Source organism: Pelophylax lessonae (assembly GCF_965119305.1).
Source record: "Pelophylax lessonae genome assembly, contig: HAP1_SCAFFOLD_482, whole genome shotgun sequence".
Lineage (NCBI taxonomy): Eukaryota > Metazoa > Chordata > Amphibia > Anura > Ranidae > Pelophylax > Pelophylax lessonae.
Window position 1 is genome coordinate 1 of NW_028119862.1, and position 24,811 is coordinate 24,811.

General features: G+C 42.0%; 1 protein-coding gene across 1 annotated transcript in view; it reads left to right on the plus strand.

Moving 5' to 3' along the window:
• Nucleotides 1-1,910: 1,910 nt before the first annotated feature.
• LOC309543892 (uncharacterized protein) overlaps nucleotides 1,911-24,811 on the plus strand; it is a gene marked incomplete at both ends in the record, with an annotated part of 86,503 nt that continues 63,602 nt past the window's right edge. Inside the window, one exon of the mRNA XM_082276306.1 lies at nucleotides 1,911-2,795. Within this exon, the coding sequence (XP_082132432.1) occupies nucleotides 1,911-2,795 (885 nt within the window). The remainder of the gene's footprint in view (nucleotides 2,796-24,811) is intronic.

Genomic DNA, 24,811 nt, shown 5'->3' on the forward strand with positions numbered 1-24,811 from the left:
GAGATCAGCACAGGTGGGTCATTAACACTAAATCCATTCCTCCACCCATACTGCTCACTGATTGGTCCAGAGTAGGGCGGGGACTGGGTGATATCAGCCTGTAATACACTGGTCACTTTCCTGAGCTGTGTTCCCCGTCCTGTATTCCTCTCGGATAATGTTCCTTCTCTGTGCTGCAGACACAATTTATGTCTCTAGACTGAATTTATGGAGATTCTGGGGTTCAGCTGGCAGTAAAATGTTGATGTTCACCATAGACGTTGCTCAGCCTAGACCCCTGGGCTATGAACCTTGGGTCTTCTGCCCCATGCCCAGGTCTAGCAAGATCTCTGACAGAACAATTCTCCCGGGGTTACTTGCTCTGTTATTTGCTGGCTGTGCCGGGTGGAGGGATATGTCTGTATAGTCTCACACCCAAGTCACTGAGTTCCTTTCATTTTATTTGAGCCATGTATATTCTATCTGTACAATGCACACACTGTTACCCACAAACACACAAAAACTTGAAGAAAAGACATGAAAAGACATGAAAAGACACGAACACTGGTGAACAGTCGCAAACAGTTTTACAATCCACAGTAAACATGAATGAGCCACAAATCCACCCTTCTCGTGTCACGGAGAATAAGCTGACAGTGCGCCACTCTGCAATTCCAGGTGTACTCTCACCTCTTCAGATGGACCCCATTGCTCCATACCAAGAGGACACACCCAGCATGAAATCACACACCTTCAGGTACATGTAGGCGGAGCCTCCTCTTTAGGTAGCCAGCTCCTGCTACTAGAGATAGAGACTCCATAGTGCTCACTGTTATATTTATTACATGGATAAGAAAAGCACTCACAAGGTTAAAAAAGCAATCCAGCATTGAATACACACAATCACTGCAGATTCCCCAAGCATCAGTCTCAGTGTAACTTGAGGGCACTCCACCTAACGTGATGATGTCCTCAAACCACTCCCATCTGATGTGTTGCATCCTGATTGGACTTCCCCAGAGATATATATGGTCTTCAGGATCAGTCCAGTCTTCATCTTGGTTGTTCTCCCCCCACCCTCACTCTCTAACCTCTGGTGGGGCTCAGCCCCGCTGTTATTCATGACTAAATCATGGACTAAATAAGGAAGTGCAGGACTGTTTGTGTTAGGAAGATGGCCATGAGTGATAGAAGGGGAGGGGACACCCGTCCTATAATCCCCTCATCACTGTCACTCCTATAAAAGACAGTTCTCGTTGTTTCCTCACTCTCTGACTAAGGTCCATGAATAAAGAAATGAACTGGTAGGAGATCAGAGGACCCATTTACTAATTACCTTGAGGGGGGAACTGTAAGATTCTCAGAGACAAAGCAGTCTGATGTGGGCGGAGTCCTGGTTTAGGGGAACCAATCTGCTGATGTCTAGTAATAATCTTTGTATTTCTATTTTAGTAGATGGATGGGAGATGAGGAAAACCTCAGAGGATTGTCTCACTTTGTCTCCAGACTGTAAAGTAGAAGATGAGGACATCACACAGTATAGTCCAGGAGAAAACCTGGCTACCTCCAATGTCCATCCGGCACCACACAGTGTAGATGGACCATCGTATTCCTCTTATCCTGAGGAACCTCAGACTGTGAGGGACGGTGCCGGACCATCGTATTCCTCTTATCCTGAGGAACCTCAGACTGTGAGGGACTGTGCCGTCCTTACAACAGATAAGAGGTTCTCCTGTGCTGAGTGCGGGAAGAGCTTCAGTTTTAAATCCAATCTTAATGTGCATAAAAGATCTCACACTGGTGAGAAGCCGTATTCCTGTCCTGAGTGCGGGAAATGTTTTGCACTGAAGTGTATTCTTTACAAGCATCAAAGATCTCACACGGGGGAGAAGCCGTATTCCTGTCTTGAGTGCGGGAAATGTTTTGCACAGAAGTCTAGTCTTCACAATCATCAGAGCTCACACACTGGTGAGAAGCGTTATTCTTGTCGTGAGTGCGGAAAATGTTTTTCACACAAGTCATATGTTTCCACACATCATAGATTGCACACGGGGGAAAAGCCATATTCTTGTCCTGAGTGCGGGAAATGTTTTGCACAGAAGTCCGCTCTTTCTACACATCAGAAATCGCACACTGGGGAGAAGCCGTATTCCTGTCCTGAGTGCGGGAAATGTTTTGCAGAGATGTCCGCTCTTTCTCTACATCAGAGATTGCACACGGGGGAAAAGCCATATCCCTGTCCTGAGTGCGGGAAATGTTTTGTACACAAGTCTGCTCTTTCCATGCATCAGAGATCGCACACTGGTGAGAAGCCGTATTCCTGTCCTGAGTGCGGGAAATGTTTTGCACAGAAGTCCGCTCTTACCAGACATCAGAGATCTCACACGGGTGAGAAGTCGTATTCCTGTCCTGAGTGCGGGAAATGTTTTTCATGCAAGTCATATCTTTCCACACATCAGAGATGGCACACAGGTGAGAAGCTGTGTTCCTGTCCTGAGTGCGGGAAATGTTTTTCACAGATGTCCGCTCTTTCTAGACATCAGAGTTTGCACATCGGGGAAAAGCCGTATCCCTGTCCTGAGTGCGGGAAATGCTTTACACAGAAGTCATATCTTTCCACACATCAGAGATCGCACACTGGTGAGAAGCCGTATTCCTGTTCTGAGTGCGGGAAATGTTTTTCAGATAATTCCAATCTTTCCAAACATCAGAGATCTCACACTGGGGAGAAGCCGTATTCCTGTCCTGAGTGCGGGAAATGTTTTACACTGAAGTCCAATCTTTCCAAACATCAGAGATCTCACACGGTGGAGAAGCCGTATTCCGGTCCTGAGTGAGGGAAATGTTCCTCACTGAAGTTCTGTCTTCCTGTACATTAGGGATCCCACACAACCCTGGAGGTGTATTAGTGCCTTGAGTGCGGGAAATGTCTTCTATATCAATGTTGGTGGACATGTGGGGAAGAAGCACACCCTGATATACACCTCAGATATACTCCATGGCTGATCTTCATCATGTAAGAAACACTTCATAAGGAGATCATAGATCACCAAAGACATGGATGAAGTGTTGTCCCGTGTTGGTCATTGATAGCAGGAGAAAAATAAAAATGGAGTCATTACCTTTCATTGGCTGAGTACATTTTGTGCAGGAAGATTTCACAAACGCTTACAGATCTGGTTAGTAAAAATGTGTTCATGAAATGTGACCCACATTCCCCCAGTCATGGCGAATTGGGATTTCCTATAATGGTCAGTTCCATCTAGTGGCCATAATGTGCTTTCCTGACAGATGTCCATGACAGCATACGTTTGGGTAGCCCCGCCCTCGTTCCTCCCCTATAAGACCCCACCCCCAGAAATGTTCAGGATAAGCCAATGGCTGCATTCTTTTTTTGTCCTCCTTACTTATAGGACCATTTTTGTATGAAGTTTTCCTACCTATTGGAAGTATTGGTGGGCGGGTCTGGTGCTGGGCAGCTGTGCGGGATGTCAGGAGCTTCCTTTGGTATCCAGAAGTCTTCCAGGATGTCCCGAGTGGTCATTGAGTCCCCAGCTATCAGCGGGGTGGTGTTATGGCACACATATGTAGGGGATCCATGCCTGGAAAGTGGGCCCTGCCATCGGAGGTCATTTGCATTGGATGGGAGCCCAGCTGTTAGCGGGTGGCCATTAAGTGTTAGATACGTGAAATTCGTTTCGGTGTGAATACAAATTCGGTCAAATTTTTGGTTATTCCTAGATTCAGATGTATCCAAATCTCCAAATGAAATTGTAATGAATTTCATTGAGATCTGTTAAAATTTGTTTTGTTTATTAATTTTCTAACAAATTTCCCACTTTTCGGAGTGATTCAAATTCGGATCAGTCAAAAAAGACGATTGACCGATGCAAATTCTGTGTGAAGAAATAGCTGGTTGTTAAGCAGCAAGCGGGGAAGCCGGCCGCCCACATCCTTACCAACCATGACTCATCAGCTGTCAGCGGGCTTCCCCACTGACAGATGAATGTAAAGAAAAGAATGCCAGCATTGCCCGGCAATGGAAAAAAATCGGGGTGCCCCCCCAGTCCATACCAGGCCCTTCGGGGCCTATATTTAAAAAAAACGACGTTGGTTCTCCCCTAAAATCTATACCAGACCCTTTATCCCGGCATGCAGCCTGGCAGGTCAGGCAAGTGGGAGGGACGAGTGAGGGCCCCCCCCATCCTTAACCATACCTGGCCACATGTGCTTAACATGGGGGGGTGGGTGCTTTGGGGAAGCTCTGCCCCCCACCCCAAAGCACCTTGTCCCTATGTTGATTGGGACAAGGGCCTCTTCCCCACAACCATGGCCTGTGTTTGTGGAGGTCTGCAGGCAGGGGGCTTGTGATATGAAAGCCCCTTTTACCAAGGGGGCCCCTTGATCCCCCCCCCCCCCCATGTGAATGAGTATCGGCACCATAGTACTTGTACCTATTAGAATTAGAATTAGAATAGTAAGAAAAACACACACAATTTTTGAAAAATCCTTTATTATAAAATAACTACTGCAGGCTCCTCCTCCATTTGACATTTCTTACATAGTTAAGGGGCGGGGTCACTTGTCTACTTCACCTGGTGGCACTGCCCCGTTCTGATATTATGGATCGGTGCATGCTGGGGCCCTGATGTCAGAAAGGGCGGTGCCACCAGGTGTTTGTAGACAGGTGGCCCGCCCCTTACCTATATAAAAGATGTGAAATGGGGAGCCTGCAGTATGCAGAGAGCCTCTATGATGGTGAGAGCGTCTTTTTTTATTTATTTTTTGGGTGCGGCGGGCGTTGTGATGGTTGACGTATCTACATCGGGGGACGCTGGGTTTTTTTTTATAATAGAGGATTTTTCAAAAATTGTGTGTGTGTTTTTATTACTTTTTGACACTTTTTTGGGTGAGTTGGTACAGGTACTATGGTCCTGATATTCATTCACATGGGGGGGGGGGGGGGATCTGGGGGGGTCCCTTGGAAAAAGGGGCTTTCAGATTACGACAAGCCCCCTGCCTGCAGACCACCACAAGCACAGGCCACGGTTTTGAGGAAGATGCCCTTGTCCCCATCAACATGGGGAGAAGGTGCTTTGGGGTGGAGGGGGAGAGGTACCCCGAATAACCCACCCTCCCATGTTAAGGGTATGTGGTCTGGTATGGGTTAGGAGGGGGGTCTTGCCGTCCCCCCTTTTCTGACTTGCCGAACTGCATGCTCAGGTAAAGGTCTGATATGGATTTTGGGGGACCCCACGCCATTTATTTTTTAACATTTTGGCGTGGGCCCAGTATAGACTGGGGGGGGGGAGGTCCCCATGTCATTTTTTTAAACATTTTTTTATTGCCGGGCAATGCCGGCATTCTTTTCTTTCCATTCATCTGTCAGTGGGGAAGCCGCTGACAGCTGATGAGTCATCGGTTGGTAAGGATGGGGCGGCCGGCTTCCCAGCCCCCTGCTTAACAACCAGCTATTCTTCACACAGAATTTGAATCAGTTGATCGTTTTTCGACTGATCGGAATTCCAATCGTTCTGAAAAGTTGAAATTCGTTAGAAAATTAATAAACTAAACTAATTTTACCGAAAATGAAAATAAATTTTATAAAAACTATAGAAAAGTAAACTAATTCCGGAACCAAACTTAACGAATTCCAAAAAAAAATGAAATTAGTAACATAACGAATCTATCCGAAACAAAACAAATGTTTCCATTCTGCACATGTCTCCTAAGCGTGCCCAACCCAGATATAGCAGTTGTGTTCCTGCCTCTGGGATCCGGGTCGCCCTGTGGATGCATCGATTGCCCTGAAGAGGTCCGGGACACATGAGTATGTTTGGCTTGAGGATTGATAAAGTATCAGCGCTGCTTTCTCATTGTGTATACATATGCACAAAAAAATTCCTCACTGTTACTCTTATTAATCAGTGTTATATCAAAGTGCTAGTGCTAAACTACAGGTATATCAAATGTAAAAAACTCTACAATATATAATCATATTCATAAATACTAATAAATATCGTGCATATAAATATAAAGTGCTGTAGTGATAGTGATCAAAAAATATGTAAATAAAATAATAATAAATATCTCCAGTGCAAAGTTCATATAAAAAGTTGTTCATAAATTTTTTAATAATTTATATTGTGCTGAGTGACAGTCTTTGTGCAAAACCAACAAATCCACAACAAAGTGCTGAGTGCTTGCTAAGGATATTCTATCCAAAGTGCCGGTGCTCCTATATTGTGAGTGGGTGCTCCCGGTCCGGTCACGTCCAACTTCCGGTTTGTACGGGTGGAGCGCACGGCCATAGTTTGGCGGCCCGTAGGATCTGTGAAGGCGTTTTTTATGCTGGTCCATATGTATAAGGACTCTTTGGATACCTGTTGGAGAGATTGTGGGGCCAGGGGTACTATACTCCACGTATTTTGGGAGTGTAGACGATTGTGGAGCTACTGGGTGGCCATCTATGCTTTGGTGGCCTCGGTTATGGGTCTAAAACTGCCAATGTCGCCTTCATTGGCTTTACTAAATTTGGGTATCCGTTCCATTCCGAAAGGGCATAGATGTATTGTCTCGCATATCTTAACAGCGGCTAGAGTTAATGTGGCGGTGGCTTGGAGATCTACCAAAATTCCCACTGTTTACAAAGTCATCAACCGAGTGAGAGTAATCCACTCGTATGAAAAGTACTTTTTTAGCTCAGGAGACAATCTCCCAGTCTTCCAGCAGCAGGGGAGGGGGTGGCAAGCAAAATATCCTAGTTGAGCGTGAATTCCATTCACTTGATTGTAATCTGTTATTGCTGATTGTTAATTGACTACAGGAGGTTATGGTTGTTGGGACTGTCCAGTTGATGGTCTACTGGTTTTCAACTTTGACTGTTATCTACTTTCTTCTTTTTTTTTGTATTGCATTATGGCAGAGTACCTCGGGGGCCTGATCTGTCCTCTACTCTTAGCATGGCAGGAGGAGGGTGAGAAGATTGTGGATCTATAGTCTCTGGGGGCCTGCAGAAGCTCTGATGTGGGATTGACAGGGGGGGGGGGGCCCGGGGGGCATCGGCACAGTAAGCTCCCAGAGGGGTGTCGGGCCTCTTGGGTGCCTCGCCTCGGCCTTCAGTGGCGCCCTTGCTATGTTATTTTGGCGTGATCTTGGGGCTCTCCAAGAGCTTTGCTAGAGCCTTGAGGTACTCTGTACAATTTATGTACAATTTATGGTATAAGCTATACTTTCTCATGATGTATTACCTTGATCTATGTACTGCTAACGGAAAATATTGTTGTATGTTGAAAATCTTTAATAAAAAGCTATTGAAAAGAAGTCTTTAGAAGACTTATTCTTACACCACAGGCACTCAAGAGATGATTTATGAGACTTCTGGTGTCATCTGTTTGCCAAGGTTGTAGGGGTCGGGGCCTGATTCTGTTTGTACCGAGGGGGGCGAGCTCATCCAGGGTGGAGGACAGAGATCTATTGTAGACAGAAGTGGTTAGATTGTGGCAGGACATGGGTGAGATTTAGAGGTGGTCAGTAGCAGGGAAGAGAAGGGTTAGGTGGCAAAGGTTTCTATGGATAACTGTTAGGTGGTTGGAGGGATAGGAGGTGAAGGTCTGGGAGATTATGAAACTAATATTGTGGTGATCAGAGAGAGAAAAAGGATTGTTGGAGAGGTTGCACAGAGTGCATAGGTAGGCAAATACATAGTCAAGGGTGTTGGCATCAGAGTGAGTAGAAGCATGGATCGATTGCTTCAGGTCAAAAGAGGAAGTTAGATTGAGAAGTTTAGAAGTAGCAGGAGTGTTAGTTTTAATAGAAATGTGGAAGTCACCGAGAATGATTTTGGGAATTTCATAAGAGAGAAAGTAGTGTAGCCAGTCATCAAGAAAGGTTGATACGGGTCCAGGAGGCAGATAGATCACAGCACTTCTAAGAGAAACCGAAGAAAGTAGTTAAATACAATTTGCCTCAAATGAGGAGAGTGACAGAGAGACAGGTGGGTGAAGTACCTGAAAGATGCTATGTGGGGGTAGAAGGATTCCCACTCCACCTCCCTTCCATCCACAGGGTCTGAGTAAGTGAGTCCAGAGAAGGCCATCATGGAAGAGGGAAGCAGGAGAAACATTGTCAGATTGGACAGAATCTAGAACGTTACAGACAGAGCAGGTGTTCCAAAGGATGCAAGAGAAGGGGAGGATGGTTTTGGGAAGAAGATGGTTACAAACTACAGTAAATTGTGTGGATTGCCGCTGTTGTCAGAGGGCATGTGGTGATGGGAGATTTGGGTACAGTTAAACGATGGAGGCCCAGGGTTTGGGGTTTAATCTCCAGAGGTTGGGAGAAGCAGAAGGGTGAGGGAGGTAATATGGGATTGCAAATTATATGAAGGGACATGCCTCAGGGTTCTGGAGTTTTTATTAGCATGTGGGTTTAGAATTAGCAGGAGTTGGTAAGTGCAGTAATAGGGAGAGGACAGAAGTGAGGGTGATATATACAGGCTGTGGGGTGGAGAAGAGGAGTGAGGGAAAGAGAGATTAAGGAGTGAGGGCACAACTATCAGGATTGGTAGAAAGCGCATGTTACAGAGAGGAAGGAGATCAGAATGGGGAAACAAGGTCACCTGCAGTCCATTTGGTGTTTTCAAAGTAGTTTGCTGTGTATTCTCACTTTTTATGTTTTCATTGTTAATTTGAGTCACTGTTGGTTGATTTTGTGTTGGCTGCTGACATATATTTATCAATTATTTATCATATTAGCGCGGAAATTTTTCTATCTTTTATATATTTTGGTACTTACTGACACCATTTCTGCTGCTTATCATTCATCATCTCCTATACAATGGCTGTTGATTCGGACATTTTTGACTATAGGAGCAAGTATGTTTTAGATGTGGGTGACGTATTTGACGGCAGCGGGGTCGTTTCAGACGACCTTGCTGGGCGTTTCTTACGTCTTAAAAATCTGATGACTGCAGAAACCCACACCAATTGGGATATCGCATTTCTAGAGAAGTACGTGGTGGACAAGATGGTCCCCCGTAGCCTCAGATGGGAGGTCAATCCCCAAAGTGATGAACCAGACATAGATGGCTGGTTCCAATATTTTAATGAGGCAGGGGTCAGATTTATTCAGTTCCTCATCAGTAGAAAGAAATGCAAATTAGTTAAGATCAATGAGGAAATAGAGACCTTAAAAACGTCCCTTGCTGATCTTGAAACTGATGAGGAATATAAGAAAAGATCTGAAACACTCAAAAAACATCTAGAAAAGGAAACGATTGAACAAAAAAAACAAAAAGAAAAGAAAATATAACAGGGATTTACAGGATTATAAAAATAATACTGTTTTTAAGTGGCAAACACTAAGAAATCCTGAGGGTTCTGGGAATACTAATCTCCCAGAGGAGGAAATGGAGATACAAACACAATTCTCCATTCCTCCAGCCCCCCTCCCCCCAGACCGCAACAAGGGGGTAGAGGAAGAAAGCCCCCTCCGACAAAACAAGGACCCCAGAAACAAAGAGGGAATAATTTAAATAATTTCCAACAACCCTCTAGAAACCCACCTTATAACAGGGGGGGTAATAATAATAACTATAGAGGGTCTAATGGTGACTTCGCAACACCCAGAAACCCACCTTACAATAGGGATGGTAATAGTAATAACTATTACTATAGAGGGTCTCACGCTGACTATATAACACCAAGGAGGTCTGAAATTCCCCTCCATAATCGGTTCACCCCGTTGGAGAATGGAGGTTGGGATTCCCCTGCCAATACTGGAGAGAGGGTTATTTCCCGCCATCCCAGTGAGACCCCCAACAATGGGTGGTCAGACAGAAGACCTTCTAATGGGTACTATCCACCGAGAAACACCCCACGTTCTAACTATCCATCCTTTAACTTCCCACGGGAAGATAATTACCAACAAGGGGATTTTCACAGGGGAGGTGGAAACAAGAGACACATAGACCAAAGAGAGGGACCAGAGGGGGGAGGCGGACAAGGAAGAAAAAGGAGGAGAGTATAAAAGATCCCGGCATTTTCAACTTGTCTAAAGTTCAGTTCTCTGACAAGGAAAAAGCCGTCCTCCATCGCGGAATAAAATTTGCACCTCCGAAGGCGCTTAATAAATTTGGCATCTTTATGGATGTGCAAAAATTTGTCAGGAAACTGAACATACAAAGATATATAATTTCCAATCCTACCCGCACTCTGAACAATACTGACCATAGGTATGTTCATACATCCTTGGCCAATGCTTCCTTTTTCAACCCTCCTGGTAAAACGGCCCCCTCAGTCCAGGTCTTCAAAGACCTGGTCTCTAAAGATATTGAAAATATTAGAGTGAAAAGACCTCCGAATAGGGACGAATTCCATTTGGGACTTCAAACCCTTTGTAACAATAAAGATATTGTCATCCGCCCCGCCGACAAGGGGGGCGGTATAGTCGTTTTGGATAAAGATGACTATATATCGGAGATGAAAAATATCTTAAACGATAGAGACACCTATAAGGTCCTTGCCTCTAACCCTACCTTGAGATATAAAAAGGAATTACAATCTTTGGTGAATAAAGCACATGAGGAGGGAATTTTAAGCAAAAAGGAGAAATTATTTTTAATCCCCTCAGCACCTCGTTTGCCCGTTATTTATTTTTTACCCAAGGTCCACAAGAACCCCGTAAAGCCTCCCGGGCGCCCCATAATTAGCGGGATCGATTCCCTGTGCTCTCGGATTGGCAAATATGCGGACGAGTTCTTGCAGCCCTTAGTTAAGCAAATCCCATCTTATCTTAAGGACACCACTCGCGTCCTAAATATTCTACATGAGGTCTCCTGGAAAGAAGGGTACATTATGGCTACAGCCGACGTAGCGTCGCTGTACACCATAATAGACCATGAACAGGGACTAGAAGCTGTAAAATACTATTTAGATCTATGGAGTCCTTTGCTTCAGGAACAAAAGAGTTTTGTAATAGACATGATTAAATTCGCTATGTCACACAATCTCTTTTGGTTCGATAACACCTTCTATTTACAGAATAGGGGAGTCGCGATGGGGGCCAAATTTGCCCCCAGCTTGGCCAATCTATTCATGGGCAAGTGGGAGGAGGATGTCGGATGTCGTCCTTAGTGACCGTCAGCCGCAGCTGATTTTGTGGCGGAGGTACATTGACGACATCCTCCTCCTATGGGATGGCAGTGCCCCCTCACTTGACTCCTTTATCTCTGGTTTAAATGTTAACAACAGAGGCATTAAACTGGATCATACCAGTAGCCCTACAGATATCACTTTTCTTGATTTGAATTTGGTGGTACAGGGTGACAAAATTGTAACCACCACTCACTTCAAGAAAACGGATCGGAACAGCTTTATTCCACGTGACAGCAGTCATCATCAATCTTGGCTTAATGCCGTCCCAAAAGGCCAGTTTCTGCGGTTACGCAGAAACTGTACCCAACAGGAGGACTTCCTACTTCAGGCTAATACCCTTAAGGCTAGGTTCATAGAAAAAGGGTATGATGCAAATCAATTGGACGCCACCATTAAAGACATACTAGCCGTAGATAGGTCGTCTTTATTACGTCCAAAACCGAAGGGAAGTGAAAATGAAGGTTTTAAGAACTCGTTTGTCACTTCTTATTCAACCCAACATTTTCTGATTAAGAAAATTATCAAAAAACATTGGCCGGTTTTAAAAAATGACCGGATTCTGGGCCCTATGCTATCCGAACATCCCAAAATTATTTTTAGGGGGGTGCCTTCCTTGAGACACAAAATAGCCCAAAATGTTATTGAAAGACCTATCCAGCCTACCTTCTTTGGTGACTTTAAAGGCTTTTACCCATGCCGTAGATGTAAAATCTGTGTTCTCAACTCCTTCAAGGGAAGGAAAATTGAGAAATTTACATCCTCTGCAACTGGACGAGAGTACAAGATTGACTCACTTATCACCTGCTCGTCCACTAATGTTGTATACATGCTTCAATGCAAGTGTGGGCTACAATACGTGGGACGCACGACGAGGAAATTGCAAGTCAGACTGGGTGAACATGCAGGCAATATTAGGAAGGGCTTCCCAGGCCATAGTGTATCAAAACACTATGACCAGTGTCATCACAATAACCCTAGAAATACATTATTCATAGGGATTGCTAAGTTTACACCTCATTGGAGGGGATCCAATGCAAGACGAGAAGTATCCAAAATGGAGACTCGCTGGATATACACCCTCAAAACTCATAGTCCCTATGGGTTAAATGTGGAATGGGATGTAAATGCTTTTATTAATAATAGTTGATTTTATATATTTTATCCTTTTAATTCGTTTAATTGTTTATACTTTTATGTATGAAATTTACTGTTGGGAGATCTTTATGGTAATGTGTCTATGAGTTACACTTGTTGTGATACACATCTCGCTGCAATTTTTATAAACTAGCACTTTATTTATATATGGCTGTCATTAGCCATTTTGTATTTTATTTTAGCACTTTACACGGTTTGTGTGAGATTGTCACTGATCCCCTTTTTTTCACATTTTTTTCACATTCTTTTCTCATATATGAGGTTATTCACATATATGTTTTCACTAATAGTAACACTCTTCATAATTTATATTTTTAGTTTCTTAACTTCTTAGTGGTTCATATATTTTTCAGGTGTTTTAAATGCTACACCATTTTGGCTACTAGATGGCGTGTTTTAATTATCCCTTATCCAGCCAGATGAAATAGACACATTGCCTACAAATCTCAATATAATTCATCTATTATGAGATGATTTAAATTTATTGTAACCCCAAAAAATTCCTTTTGGTTTGATGTTTTTAGAATATCATAATTCTGATTGTTTTAGAACTACTAATGAGCGGACTCCCTGATTTGGGTATTGCCATTATTGCCCGGTTATGTAATTCTTCTTAATAGTAACCAATAATAGATACTTCCTTGGAGGACATTCATGTAACACATTCCATCCAAAAGATAATTGGGCACTAAAGATGGGTTTTCCCATATTAAATGCTCACCCCCTGTGCTATTATTGGCAGTGGGAGGAGTGATGTGTTAAGGATTGTTTACTTCCTCCGCTTCTTGGTCACATGACTTCCGCCGATGCGTGCCTTCTTGTTATCCCCGTCGGAGGTGACGAGCGTCACTTCCGCCGGCGCTTGTCTGACTGACGAACGTCACTTCCGCTAATCGCGGATTGGCGGGAGTTCGTCGTCATTACTAGGCGCTCTTGATTGGTTGACGCCACTTCCGCCGATTGCGGATTGGTAGGCGTTCGGCACCATTACAAGGTGCTAGTCGCGCCTGATTGGCTGAGGAGCGTCTCCTCCGCTGATCGCGGATTGGTGGACGTCGGGTACCATTGAAAACTATATACACGCTACGGCGAGGTTCCGGACCAATAAGCAGGGACACGGGGCTACTTTAGGCGTGTGAGTTGCGTCTGGGGTCACGCCCAGACGAAGTCTATTGAGACGAAACGTTGGCGACTCCAGACGCAACGTCCACAAGCCCCCTGGAAAATAGCCGGCCTTCATTATCCTTTGCTACTTGGGATTGTTCGCGGGACGCCGCATCTCCATCCCTGGTTCTAGTGATTTGACAAGCCTATTTTATTCATGAGATAATGTGAGTAATATTTTTTAATAAAGTGGAATATTATTTTTAAACGGGATTACGCTTTGGGCTTCGCTTTCTTTTCTTCCCACATATTCATTTATGCTGGAGAAAAATATTAAGGAGCACGAACCCTACACTGATCTGCTACATGCTTCTTGAGAGGTGGTCTACTTGCATCGATTAAGCATTCTTTTAACATCAGATCTTCAGCGGTCTTGATTAATAGCTGGGAGAGGCTGACTCATTAAGTTGAGCAGCCAAGGAAATCTGGTAAGCTGCTTATTATATCCCACCACCGAGGTGTTCCCTTCCTTCACATACCCTGGGTGTCACGGGTTGAATCACTTCTTGCAACATTGTGCACGTGGACTTATGATTTTATTTTATATCATTTATATTGGGACTCATTCATTTGGACACTCTTTTCTTCGTTATACACATCATTGTGATTAGTAGTTTTTTCCATCCATTTGGACACTTTTTATTAATTTTGTGATCATCAATATTCTTAGCGCTACACTTTTTTATGTTTTCATTATTCTCACTTTGTGCCATCGCTTAAGTGCAGAGCCGAAGTGCGCCCACTTAAATAAAGAACCCACTTATAGAAAGACGTGTGCTCCACAGCCATATTTAGTGTGGTAACGTCGATGAACCCCTTCAGGGTCAAAGCATTGCCCCACTTACAGGGCTGAAACATTTCCTTCATTTTGGAGATGTCACCTTTTCCACCAATGACCCTCTCACCTCATCAGTCTATTGTAGAATTACTACACCTATACTAACAGTGTCACGCTTACCCCTAACACAGGTGGTCTGACACTATAGCTGGCTTCTTTGGTCTTCTCCTATTGCAGCCCCCTGTCCCATAAGGCAATCAGGCCTACCGGTACTCAGTTGCCCCCTGGACAAACAGAGAGCTTGGAGCAGCATATGTTACAAACGCAATATCACAAACATGAGACTGCGGGCTTGGCTGGCTTCAATCAGGTTTGATCTCCACCCAGAGACTGACCACATCAGTCATCTTGCAGGTGGACAGACAGACATAAAAAATGCATCACAGCCAAAACCAGGATACTGGAATGAGGAGCAAAAGCACAACTGTCAGGAACCATAAACCAGGCAGAAACCGAAAATGGAGTTAAAATCACACCTTTAATGTAATAGCAAAAATAACACAGAACAGGAATTTAGTCAAAAACAGAAGCCAGGGTTTGGAAGTCAGAGCGGGTAATCAGACAAGCCACGATCAGCGTTGTCAGAAGCCAAAAATCAGGATCAGAAATCAGAAGAGACGTCAGCCAGGCCAAGTCATAACAGGAACAAAGCAGAGACACACTGGAGATGTTGACCAGGCGAAGGCACAGAGGAAATCAGCAAGGCAATTAAATAACAAAAATGGGCTGGCTGTAGGCTGGACTAATGAGGCAGGTAATGGTAACCAGGTGAGTCACTGTGGAAACAATGAATGGCTGCTAATTACCTGTCAGAATGTTTATACTGCTCTGATATAACAGTGTCTATTTATACAAATAAGCAAAGATCTGTAAGTTAGGAGAATCTCAACTTATTTCTATAAATCATAAAAATGCAAGATCGTTTTAAGTGACACTAAACTGAAGATAGAGGATACAATTCTGTGCAAAAATATATATATTTATTAAATACTTCAGTGCAAAATAAATGTCAAAAATATAATTGGTGATAAACACACAGTTTCAATAAAATGCAATAATATATATCACAAAGGTAATATGAGCATAAAATCAAAGAATATTATCTCAGAATAATAAAATGATCATAACCAAAGACTTTTAAATATAAGTGACAGTCTACATAAAAGATGGCAACCAATATGACAGGTTTGACATGTGACTTCTCTCATTCAACAGATATTCAATTTCTATGTTTTAAATACAGTTGCGTGGATCAACATTGTTGGACCATGCCTTAAAAAGTCCAGATTGTATTGATAAAATATGTTTCTATTTTCTTAACCTACCATAAAGAATACATCACAACTGAACCCTTTTACTAAAAGCCAGAATCAGCTTAAGTCCCAAGATAAAAGAATTAAACCAATCATACTGCAGTTAGAATGATTTAACTTCAAATCTTGATGCTACAGATTAGGTGATGGGTCAGTTAGGTGCATCTAAATAAGGCAGATCAAATATCTATATGAAGAATAGGAACATACTTTACCAGCCAAATTCTATTGTCTGAGAAGTCACGTTGTCTTGGTTATAGGATCAATGGTCTCCCCTGAGTTCAGAACTCCCTCACGATCTTTTCAGTCCTCAGCTCTCCCCTCTCTAGCTGACTAGCACTTTTTAAACCCCCCCTGGAGTATGGGCGGGGATCTCATTACCATGTAATCTCCACGTCACTAAAAGCATCTAATTACTATAATCAATTATTGGAAATTAATATTAAACATCCACTAGGGGCAGTGTTGCATTACTTATTAAATTTTGTTTTAACATACGTCATAACATACAATGGCCTACTATTAAAAGTGACCTTGATGACCTGTTGACTAGTGAGAGCCCATTAAATCACTTGTCTGTGTCTTACACTGTCAATTAAGATGTCTGGCCTTTAGGATTTACAACACCTTGATCAGTCCAAAGTAATTCTTATATAAACACTCCTACCACATGCCTTGAAATGAAGTAATACGTTTTTAAGACGCACAAGTCCTTACACATCATAGAAAAGTATACTTATGTATATATATATATATATATATATATTATATATCTAATATTATATAAGTATCAAGTTCACACTTCTATATTAATAAGAATACAATGTACTATCGTTAATATACATCTTACATATGATGATGTTTTCTATAAAAACTTATATGGTTCATCTTTAAATGTCTGCTAGAATATACTGGGGTATTGTCCATTGTTATATACAGATAAGATAACAAGCCAGACTAGCCATGAGTGACTAGTACGATGTCTCGCCAATTGATTCTTATCTGATGAGATGTGTAAAGGGGTCTTATTTATGACTGCTGACTTACAAGGATTTTCTGTAGAACTTAAGACTATGTAAAGGCATCTTGTAAAAGAACATGAACTTCCCATGAACTCCTAACAAAATGGATCCTGTCCTGTTCAGAATCTTATATGCATAATATGGCATATACATGGCTTTTAAAATCATTTTTATTCTATTATTATTTTAATCAACCCCCAATAGCCCCGACATATCCCCCCCCCCCTTTCTTCCCAGTAGACAAGTGAGCAACTTAGGCCTATCTGGAAAGAAAGCTTTTTAAGGAGTAGTGGAAAAAAAAAATGTCTTGTTCTCTTTTTGTAAGAGAATAGTTCATATTGGGAATTGTTCATAACTTTTAAGTAAAGCGGTAAAAATGAGAAAAAAAAATCAGTTCAAAATTGCAGTTCGTAGCGACTTTGCTTAGCGTTAGCTATGTCACAAACTGTTCCTTGTTAGTCTCTTTGAATTCTGATCTCCTGGTAAAGAAACACAAATGTTCCTTGAAATCTGCATCTCCAGTTTGCAAAGTCTTGATGGAGACAGAAATTAACTGCTGCAATGGCATTGGCAATTACCATTCAAAGCGCAGTAAAACAATGTTGGCAATCAGGAATCAGAGAAATCTGTTTGGACGTTCAACCTTGGATATTGGTTGGATAATGAATGGTTTCAGCATGGCCTAGAGTGTTATACACCTAGACTGAGGTTTTGCTCACGTGTGCAATGCACCATTCTCACATCTCCTTCAACTGAAAACAGGAGGTAATGCGATTTCTCTCAATGGATTTCCTCGGATCAAATGCACAAAGATCTGTAGAAACAAATCTTCCTCTCCGTCACAAGAATCTGGGGCGTCTCGCAGCTTGATTCCTGAAGAGGGATCCGATGCAATGAGGGGTTCCGTCCTGAGCTGTGCTCTAGGGAGAGATGACCCATTCGATCGCTGTGTCTTTGGCAAACATCACCGTCTGTACCAATCAACGATCTGGCATGGAAGGTTAATCTCTTCCTATTGGATGAAACATACAGTATGAATATATATATTCCCCTCAATTGATATTTTTCAAAATCACACAACTATAACGAAACTTTGCATGTAAAGATCTGTTAAGTGAGAGAAAATATCACAATGTCAAATCATTAAGTACATTAGGTTTCTTCTTCAGCCTCACCGTCCAGCATTCTCAGTTGGGACCTAGGATGACAAGCACGTAATTGATTGACATGAACCCATTTTTCTACAAAACCATCATTCTTGACAATTTTTATCTTGTAAGCCACAGGTGAGATCTTATCAATGATGGTGTATGGACCCTTCCATGAAGGAAGAAACTTCTTTTCCTTTACTCGATCCCGAGCAAAATTGTACAGATACACCTTATCACCTGTTTCATACTCCTTCTTGGTGGTTTTGAGATCATAATAAGTCTTGTTACTTACAGCTGCTTTCTCGAGGTTCTTCTGCGCAAAAGCAAAAGCATGTTGGAGATGTTGATGTAGGTGCTCCACATATTGATGTGTCGTGGCTGCATTGATCAGATTGTGATCTGATGTGCGATACAACAAATGTTGTGGAAGAATCATTTTCCTACCTGTCATCAGTTCAAAGGGCGACATCTTGGTAGCAGCGCTTGGTGTGGCTCTAATAGCCATGAGCACTAGAGGCAATTTTATGTCCCAGTCTTTACCTGATTCTTTGATGAATTTCTTAAGGATGTTGACAATGGACTGGTTATAGCGCTCCACTGCTCCACTAGATGCTGGACGGTATGCAATGTGCAACTTCCGTTTAACCCCCAAGATTTTCCATAGCTTAGACATTACCTCACTGGTGAAGTGCCGGCCCTGATCCGACTCGATCCTTAATGGCAAACCAAATCTGGAAAAGACATGGTTAACAAGCAAAGTGGCACATGTTTCAGCAGTGTTGTTATGAGCTGGTAAACATTCTACCCATTTGGTGAAGAGACAAGTGACAGTCAACATATAACGGTTACCTCGGGACGACTTTGTGACAGGACCTATAAAGTCAATCTGGATATCAGACCATGGCAATGAGAAACCCTTTCTTTGAAGCGGGGCACGATGCGTAGGGCCTTGAGGTTGGAATTGAGCACAGACCAGACAACCCTGACAGTACGTTTGGACATCTTTCAACATATGAGGCCAGTAAGCATAATCACGTAGTAACTCATGAGTAATCTTTTCACCACGGTGACCTGCTGTGGGTGCGTCATGGGCATGTTGTAACATTAGGCCTCTAAATGTAGTGGGAACTACCCACTGTTGAAGACCATTCTTAGATGTCCTCATTAGTAAACCATCCTGAATTTTGAACTGAGATTTAGTTCTCACAAGTAATCGGAGATCTTCCTTTTGGGCATAATCTTCCTCCGATAGGGGGTTGTTAATAGGATCCTCAATGTGTTTATAAAAGATTCCAAGTATAGGATCGTCTTTTTGGCTTTTAATTAGATCCTCACTTGTGGATTCTTGACTCCATTGTGCCACATTATTTGTATTTTGAGCGCTAGCTCGTTGTCTAGTGACAGCTTCAATGTGTATCAGTCCTAATAAATGATCTATGTCCACATTTGTTCCATTTATGGCACCTTGTTTAGCAAGTTGATCGGCTAGATCATTACCTTCCTTGTCCATGTTCTGGGTTTTAGAATGACCTTTAGTTTTCTTCCAATAAATGGTTAGACCATTACTTTTGACTAATTCATCAATGGCACAGAATAGCTTGGCGTGTTTTACAGGTTTGTTATTGGACCGTGACATGTTATTTCTTTTCCAAGTAGGCAGGTATTCAACAAAACTATTACGTACATAATTGGAATCGGTGACTAATAACAAATTCTGTGATGTTGTGCTCTATAGCAATTTGAACAGTTTTGTATACAGCTGCTAATTCGGCCACTTGGCTGCTCTTAGCACCAATGCTGTATCCCACTGAAATATCTGGAAATCCACTGGTCCAAGCGATTCCAATACCTGCTACTAGTTTTCTCTCCTCCCCTGTGGTGGTGTGATAAGCACAACCATCAATATACACACATGGAAGGAAAGGACAGTAATCCTCATCATATGCTTTGTAAGGGGAAGAGATTTGTTCCTCTAAGAAATCCTCTATTGGCTCCTCTTTATGAGAATGAGCCGCACAATCATGAAGTTCGGCAAGTCCTTGAGCTACTGGACTCTTTTTATTTTGTTTATACCGAATTTCTAATGGCCAACCTTGTAAAGATAACGTCCATGCAGTTATTCTGCTGTTGGACAAATTGCCATCTCTAATTTTGTCACTTTGTAAATATTGTAGTGGTTGGTGTGCCGTTTCAACAATAATTTTCTCACCCTGAATATAACTTCTGAAGTTTTGAAGGGCCCAGACTGTGGCTAATAGGGCTTTTTCACAGTCATTAAATTTTACCTCTACAGGTGACAGGGCCTTGCTGGCATATGCGATGACCTTGTTTAGTTTGTCTTGTTTTTGACACAATACAGCACTAATGCTGAGATTTGTAAAACCAGTTTCCAGGTAAAAGGGTTTACCCCCCTCTGGATATATGAGACATGGGGCTTGGGTGAGTCTCTTTTTAAGTTCAACCATGGATTGTTCCTGGTCTCCCCCCCATGTCCATGGTACATTCTTCTTGAGCAATGTCAACAATGGTTTACTGATTTCTGCATAATTATCAATAAACTTACGTGAATAGTTCATCATACCCAAAAATGATCTCAATTCACTGACATTGGTAGGTGTTTTAGATTTCAACACAGCATCTACCTTCTTCTTTTGAGGATTTAGGCCTTCGGAAGTGACCTCATGTCCCAAGAAGTTTACTTTGGTACGACACCACTGGGCTTTCTGTAATGAAATTTTAACACCTGCCTCTCTCAACTGGTTAAGCACATGTCTAATCTCCTGGATATGCTGTTCAAAGGAGGTGCTTTTCAACAAAATGTCATCCACATATGTCAAATTTCCCCTTTCGGTAGCATCAGGCATCGCCTTATGCAAAAATACAGCAAATTCATGACCTGCATTTATATAACCAAATGGCATACGATTCCAGGTGAACTGTTCCTTGCCAAATGTAAATGCTAGTTTATATTGGTCTTCAGGACTTACCTTGATGGTCCAATAGCCTTGGGCACAATCCAGTGCAGTGAAAATTTTGGCTCCTTGCATTTGTGCCAAGCATTGGTCAATATATGGCACGGGCCAGCCGGACATATATACACGCTTATTGAGCTGTCTGAGATCAGCACACAAACGCCATTGACCATTCGGTTTGAGGATACCAAGGATAGGATTATTATAAGAACTGTGCACCGATCTTATAATGCCTCTCTCCTTGAGATTCCTTATTATTTCTGCTAGCGAATCGTAACAAGCTAGTGGAAGACGATATTGCTTGACATAAACGGGAGGTGCCTCTGGATCAGTTTGAATCCTAGCAATGTGGATATCTGTTTCACCACAATCATAGGAATCTTTAGCAAAGATGTCCTGACACTCCAGGAGAACTTCTTTTAGTCTCTGGCGCTCTGAGTCATTAGAGCATCCATCAGCTAAGGAGACTTCCTGCTGGACCATTTCTAAAAACCCTGGAAAAGCTTCAGGTTGACCTATTTCATAGGCTTCTTCAAGTTTGTCAGTGAGGTCATGACTTGGCTTATTAGTCTCACCGATAGACACACCATATTCCTTTGCTTCCTGCTCATTAAGTGGATGATCAAAGGTAAGGGAAGATTCCTCCACCTGGCAGGTACCTCTTTCAGGATCAAAAGGATAAATTGAATTAATGGTGAACAATCCTTCAGGAGAAGAATTAAATGTTTGTTCGACCATCTGTTCCTCGGTGAGATATTGTTCAGGAATTAGGCCGATGACTACATTTTGAAATCCAAAAGTATAATAATCTGAATCTAAGGCCAGACCAATTACAGTGTCTTTTGACAAATGGATTTCATTGGGAGTACTGTTGTTGACAATTATTTGAGTTTTGGATTGGTGAATATTTACCATGGGGATAGGACTTACTGAAATTCCCAGTTGTTGCATCCTATTTGAGAGGCATATTAATGCATCAAGGTTCTTTAATTTTTGGCCTTTTGGTACCTGAACAGGTAATAGGAAATTATTGGAACCTGGAGGAATGACAACATTTTGTGGTACTAATACCTTTACTGCATATGGCAGTATCTGGGATGATCTGATGGCCTCATATTCATTCATGAAAGCACATGGATCCTCTTGTAATCTAGTCCACAATATGGAATTCACCACATCCACGTGTATGGCAAACCGATGTAATATATCATTGCCAATGTACATTTGACACCTTGGCTCATTGAGTACCAGGAATAAATGAGTGGCTGTTTTACCCCCTATGGAAATAGATAACATGCATCTTGCAATGACATTGTGACTTTCAGAGTTATCATCCAATTCATGGACCCAGTTATCTTGAGGGTTAGGATACTTAATTACTTTAGGAGTGGCCACTTGTTTTAGCAGATCCCTACTAATGTAACTGTGTTCCTGGCGCAGATCCAGTTTAGCCCTTTTAGTTCTTCCCAGGTCATTAACCTGTAGGGGAAAGAACATGTCATCATTCACCCTTTCCATTCCTGCTAAGAATTGTGTATGATCACTAAACCCAGTAGGGACAGGATCTTCGGGATGAAGGTGAATGGTCAGAACATCACTTTCCAAGCAAACATTTTTAACTCTTTCAGGGGACACACATATGGTGTTATCCTCCTGTCCACCAACTGTACAGGTGGGAGTGGCTTGTAGGAATGAGATGTCTGGAATTTGGGAATTCCTGAAATGGATCTCAATGGAGTCCGGTCTTTCTTCAATTACATGGCAGTTACGTTTACTGCGATAGGACTGGGAGTGCTCATAATTAATCGGCATTTTTGCTTGGGACCAAATAACCTTATTAATGAAATCCACAATGGGATTCAACCTCTTAAGGAGATCTATGCCAATAATCAAACGATCATAGGGCAAATCAACTATCAATATGGGATGGCAAATTATTTTATTTCCCAAGTTGATGGGCAACCAAGCTTCTCCTCTGACCTTTAAAGCAGTGCCTGAAACACTTATGAGGTTAGCTTTAACACTTTTCAGCTTGTATTTCTCAGAAGATAAATCCTGGATTTGTTGAAAATATTTCTGAGATAATATAGTTGCATGACTACCTGTATCCAATAAAGCCATTATTTGTGGTAAATCATTATGCAATTTAATTTCCAGATAATACCTGTCATCAATTTCCTGTAGTGAACACACGTATTTAGAATGATCAGTGAAAAGAATGTCATGTTGTCTCTTACCCCTCGACCCCCCTTCCTTTTTCACACAGGATTGCGTGCCTGTCAGTTTCACAGAGGAAGTTTTGGAAGTCTGCAAAATAGAGTCACAGACAAGTCGCCCCTCCTCCTTGCCATCTGGCATTGGAAGGGTTAAATTCTTTTCAGGCATACAAACAACAGGTTCAATGATTTCACTTTTAGACATTGATACAGTACAAGTATTTACATGACTGGAAACTTCTGTTATTGGGGGTTGCTTTCTGCAGCATTCGGTCCTAAAAAAGGATTGTTGGATTTGTTACTGAGAAGCTGGGATATTTTGTCCATCTGTTCTGCCATAACTCCCACTTGGTTCTGCATCTGATCCATTCTATCATAGAGGTTATTTCTATTTTTCCAGTTAACTCTGGTGGCTGGATTTTGGGGATTAGCAGTCTGAGACTTGTCGGAACCTTCTGATCCAGAACAATTATTTCGATTTTCTTCAGGGCCATTTTGATAATTCCTATACTTACCTCTCGGGTATCTTTTAAATGGAGGATTGCGTCTTTTTACCCATTGATGCTTTTTATCTGGTGCACTATCAACAACTGGACCCTTTTTATCATCTGGATGTGGTTTAGCCTTATTTAATTTGGGAGTATTGGGGTCTTTAACCACATCTGCATAACTCCTTTTTGGGGCTTCAAAGTGTCCCTCATCTCTTTTATTATGAACCTCAGAAATTTCATTATTCGGCTTTTTAAACCTCTTATTCTGAGTCTCCTCACTATTTTGCAATACAGCAAAAAGGGTTGTACTTTCTGATAGTAACCAATCTAGACCCCATTTGGGATTATATTCCCGGGCTAGAATAATTTTGATTTTATTTGGCAGAGCATCGTAGAACAATTGGATAAATTCAGGGTTATCAAAGTGGGGCTTTTCCTCAGTCAGGCTATAGGCATTTTTGAAAATGGACAAAAATTCCCTAGGGCTTTGATTTGGCCGACATTTCAAAGTAAACATGGCCTTTCTAGCAGCTGTGGCTGTTTGATAGGGACCGAATTCAGTTTTCACTTCTGAAACAACTTCAGACCAGGTATTTTTGTCCATATCTCGTAGGGAGTTAAAGAAAAACCTGTATTTTGATTCAAACACCCATGAAATGAATTGGATCTTCTGCCTGTCACTGTTTAAATTCAGGGTCAGCATAGCCTCCTCGTAGGCTTCCAAATGATTAATTATAGAAGGAGAACCTTTCTTGGTAAACAGACCTACTGTTTCTTTTAAGAATTTTATCACCTTTGGGCTATCACATACAGGCTGAGAAGTCCTTCTTTCACTTCTTTGAGACTGTTTATGAGATAAGGTTGAACTCGCTTTGGGAAGAGAATGTCTTTTGGGTCTAAAAATCTCTTCCTCAAATGTGTTATTGGAATCACTCTCAGAATCTGACATTTGAGTTTTTATGGGATGTTTAAAAACATTATGTTCAGCAGAGGTTCGGCTCAAAAATTCAGGGACATTTTCTCCCTTCCAAATAGAAGGTGTAACCTTTTCACTGCTGGTATGTTTTTCCAGCACTGGATACAGATAAGCCGAATCCTCTAACTCCTGTTGCATTAATTCTTTAGCAAATTGCAACTGATCACATTTGATTTCTAAAGCAGCCCTCTGTCTGTCACATGTTACCAATTCACTATGTTTTTGACTCAGTTCTTTTCTGAGGGAATCAATTATTTCTTTGGTCTGATTGCTTTGCTCCTGATGACCTGATATATGATCAACCAGTTTCTTATTTTCATCAACCAAATTTTTAACTTGATTTCTACAGTCACAAATTATTTGTTGTGATTGTTCCAC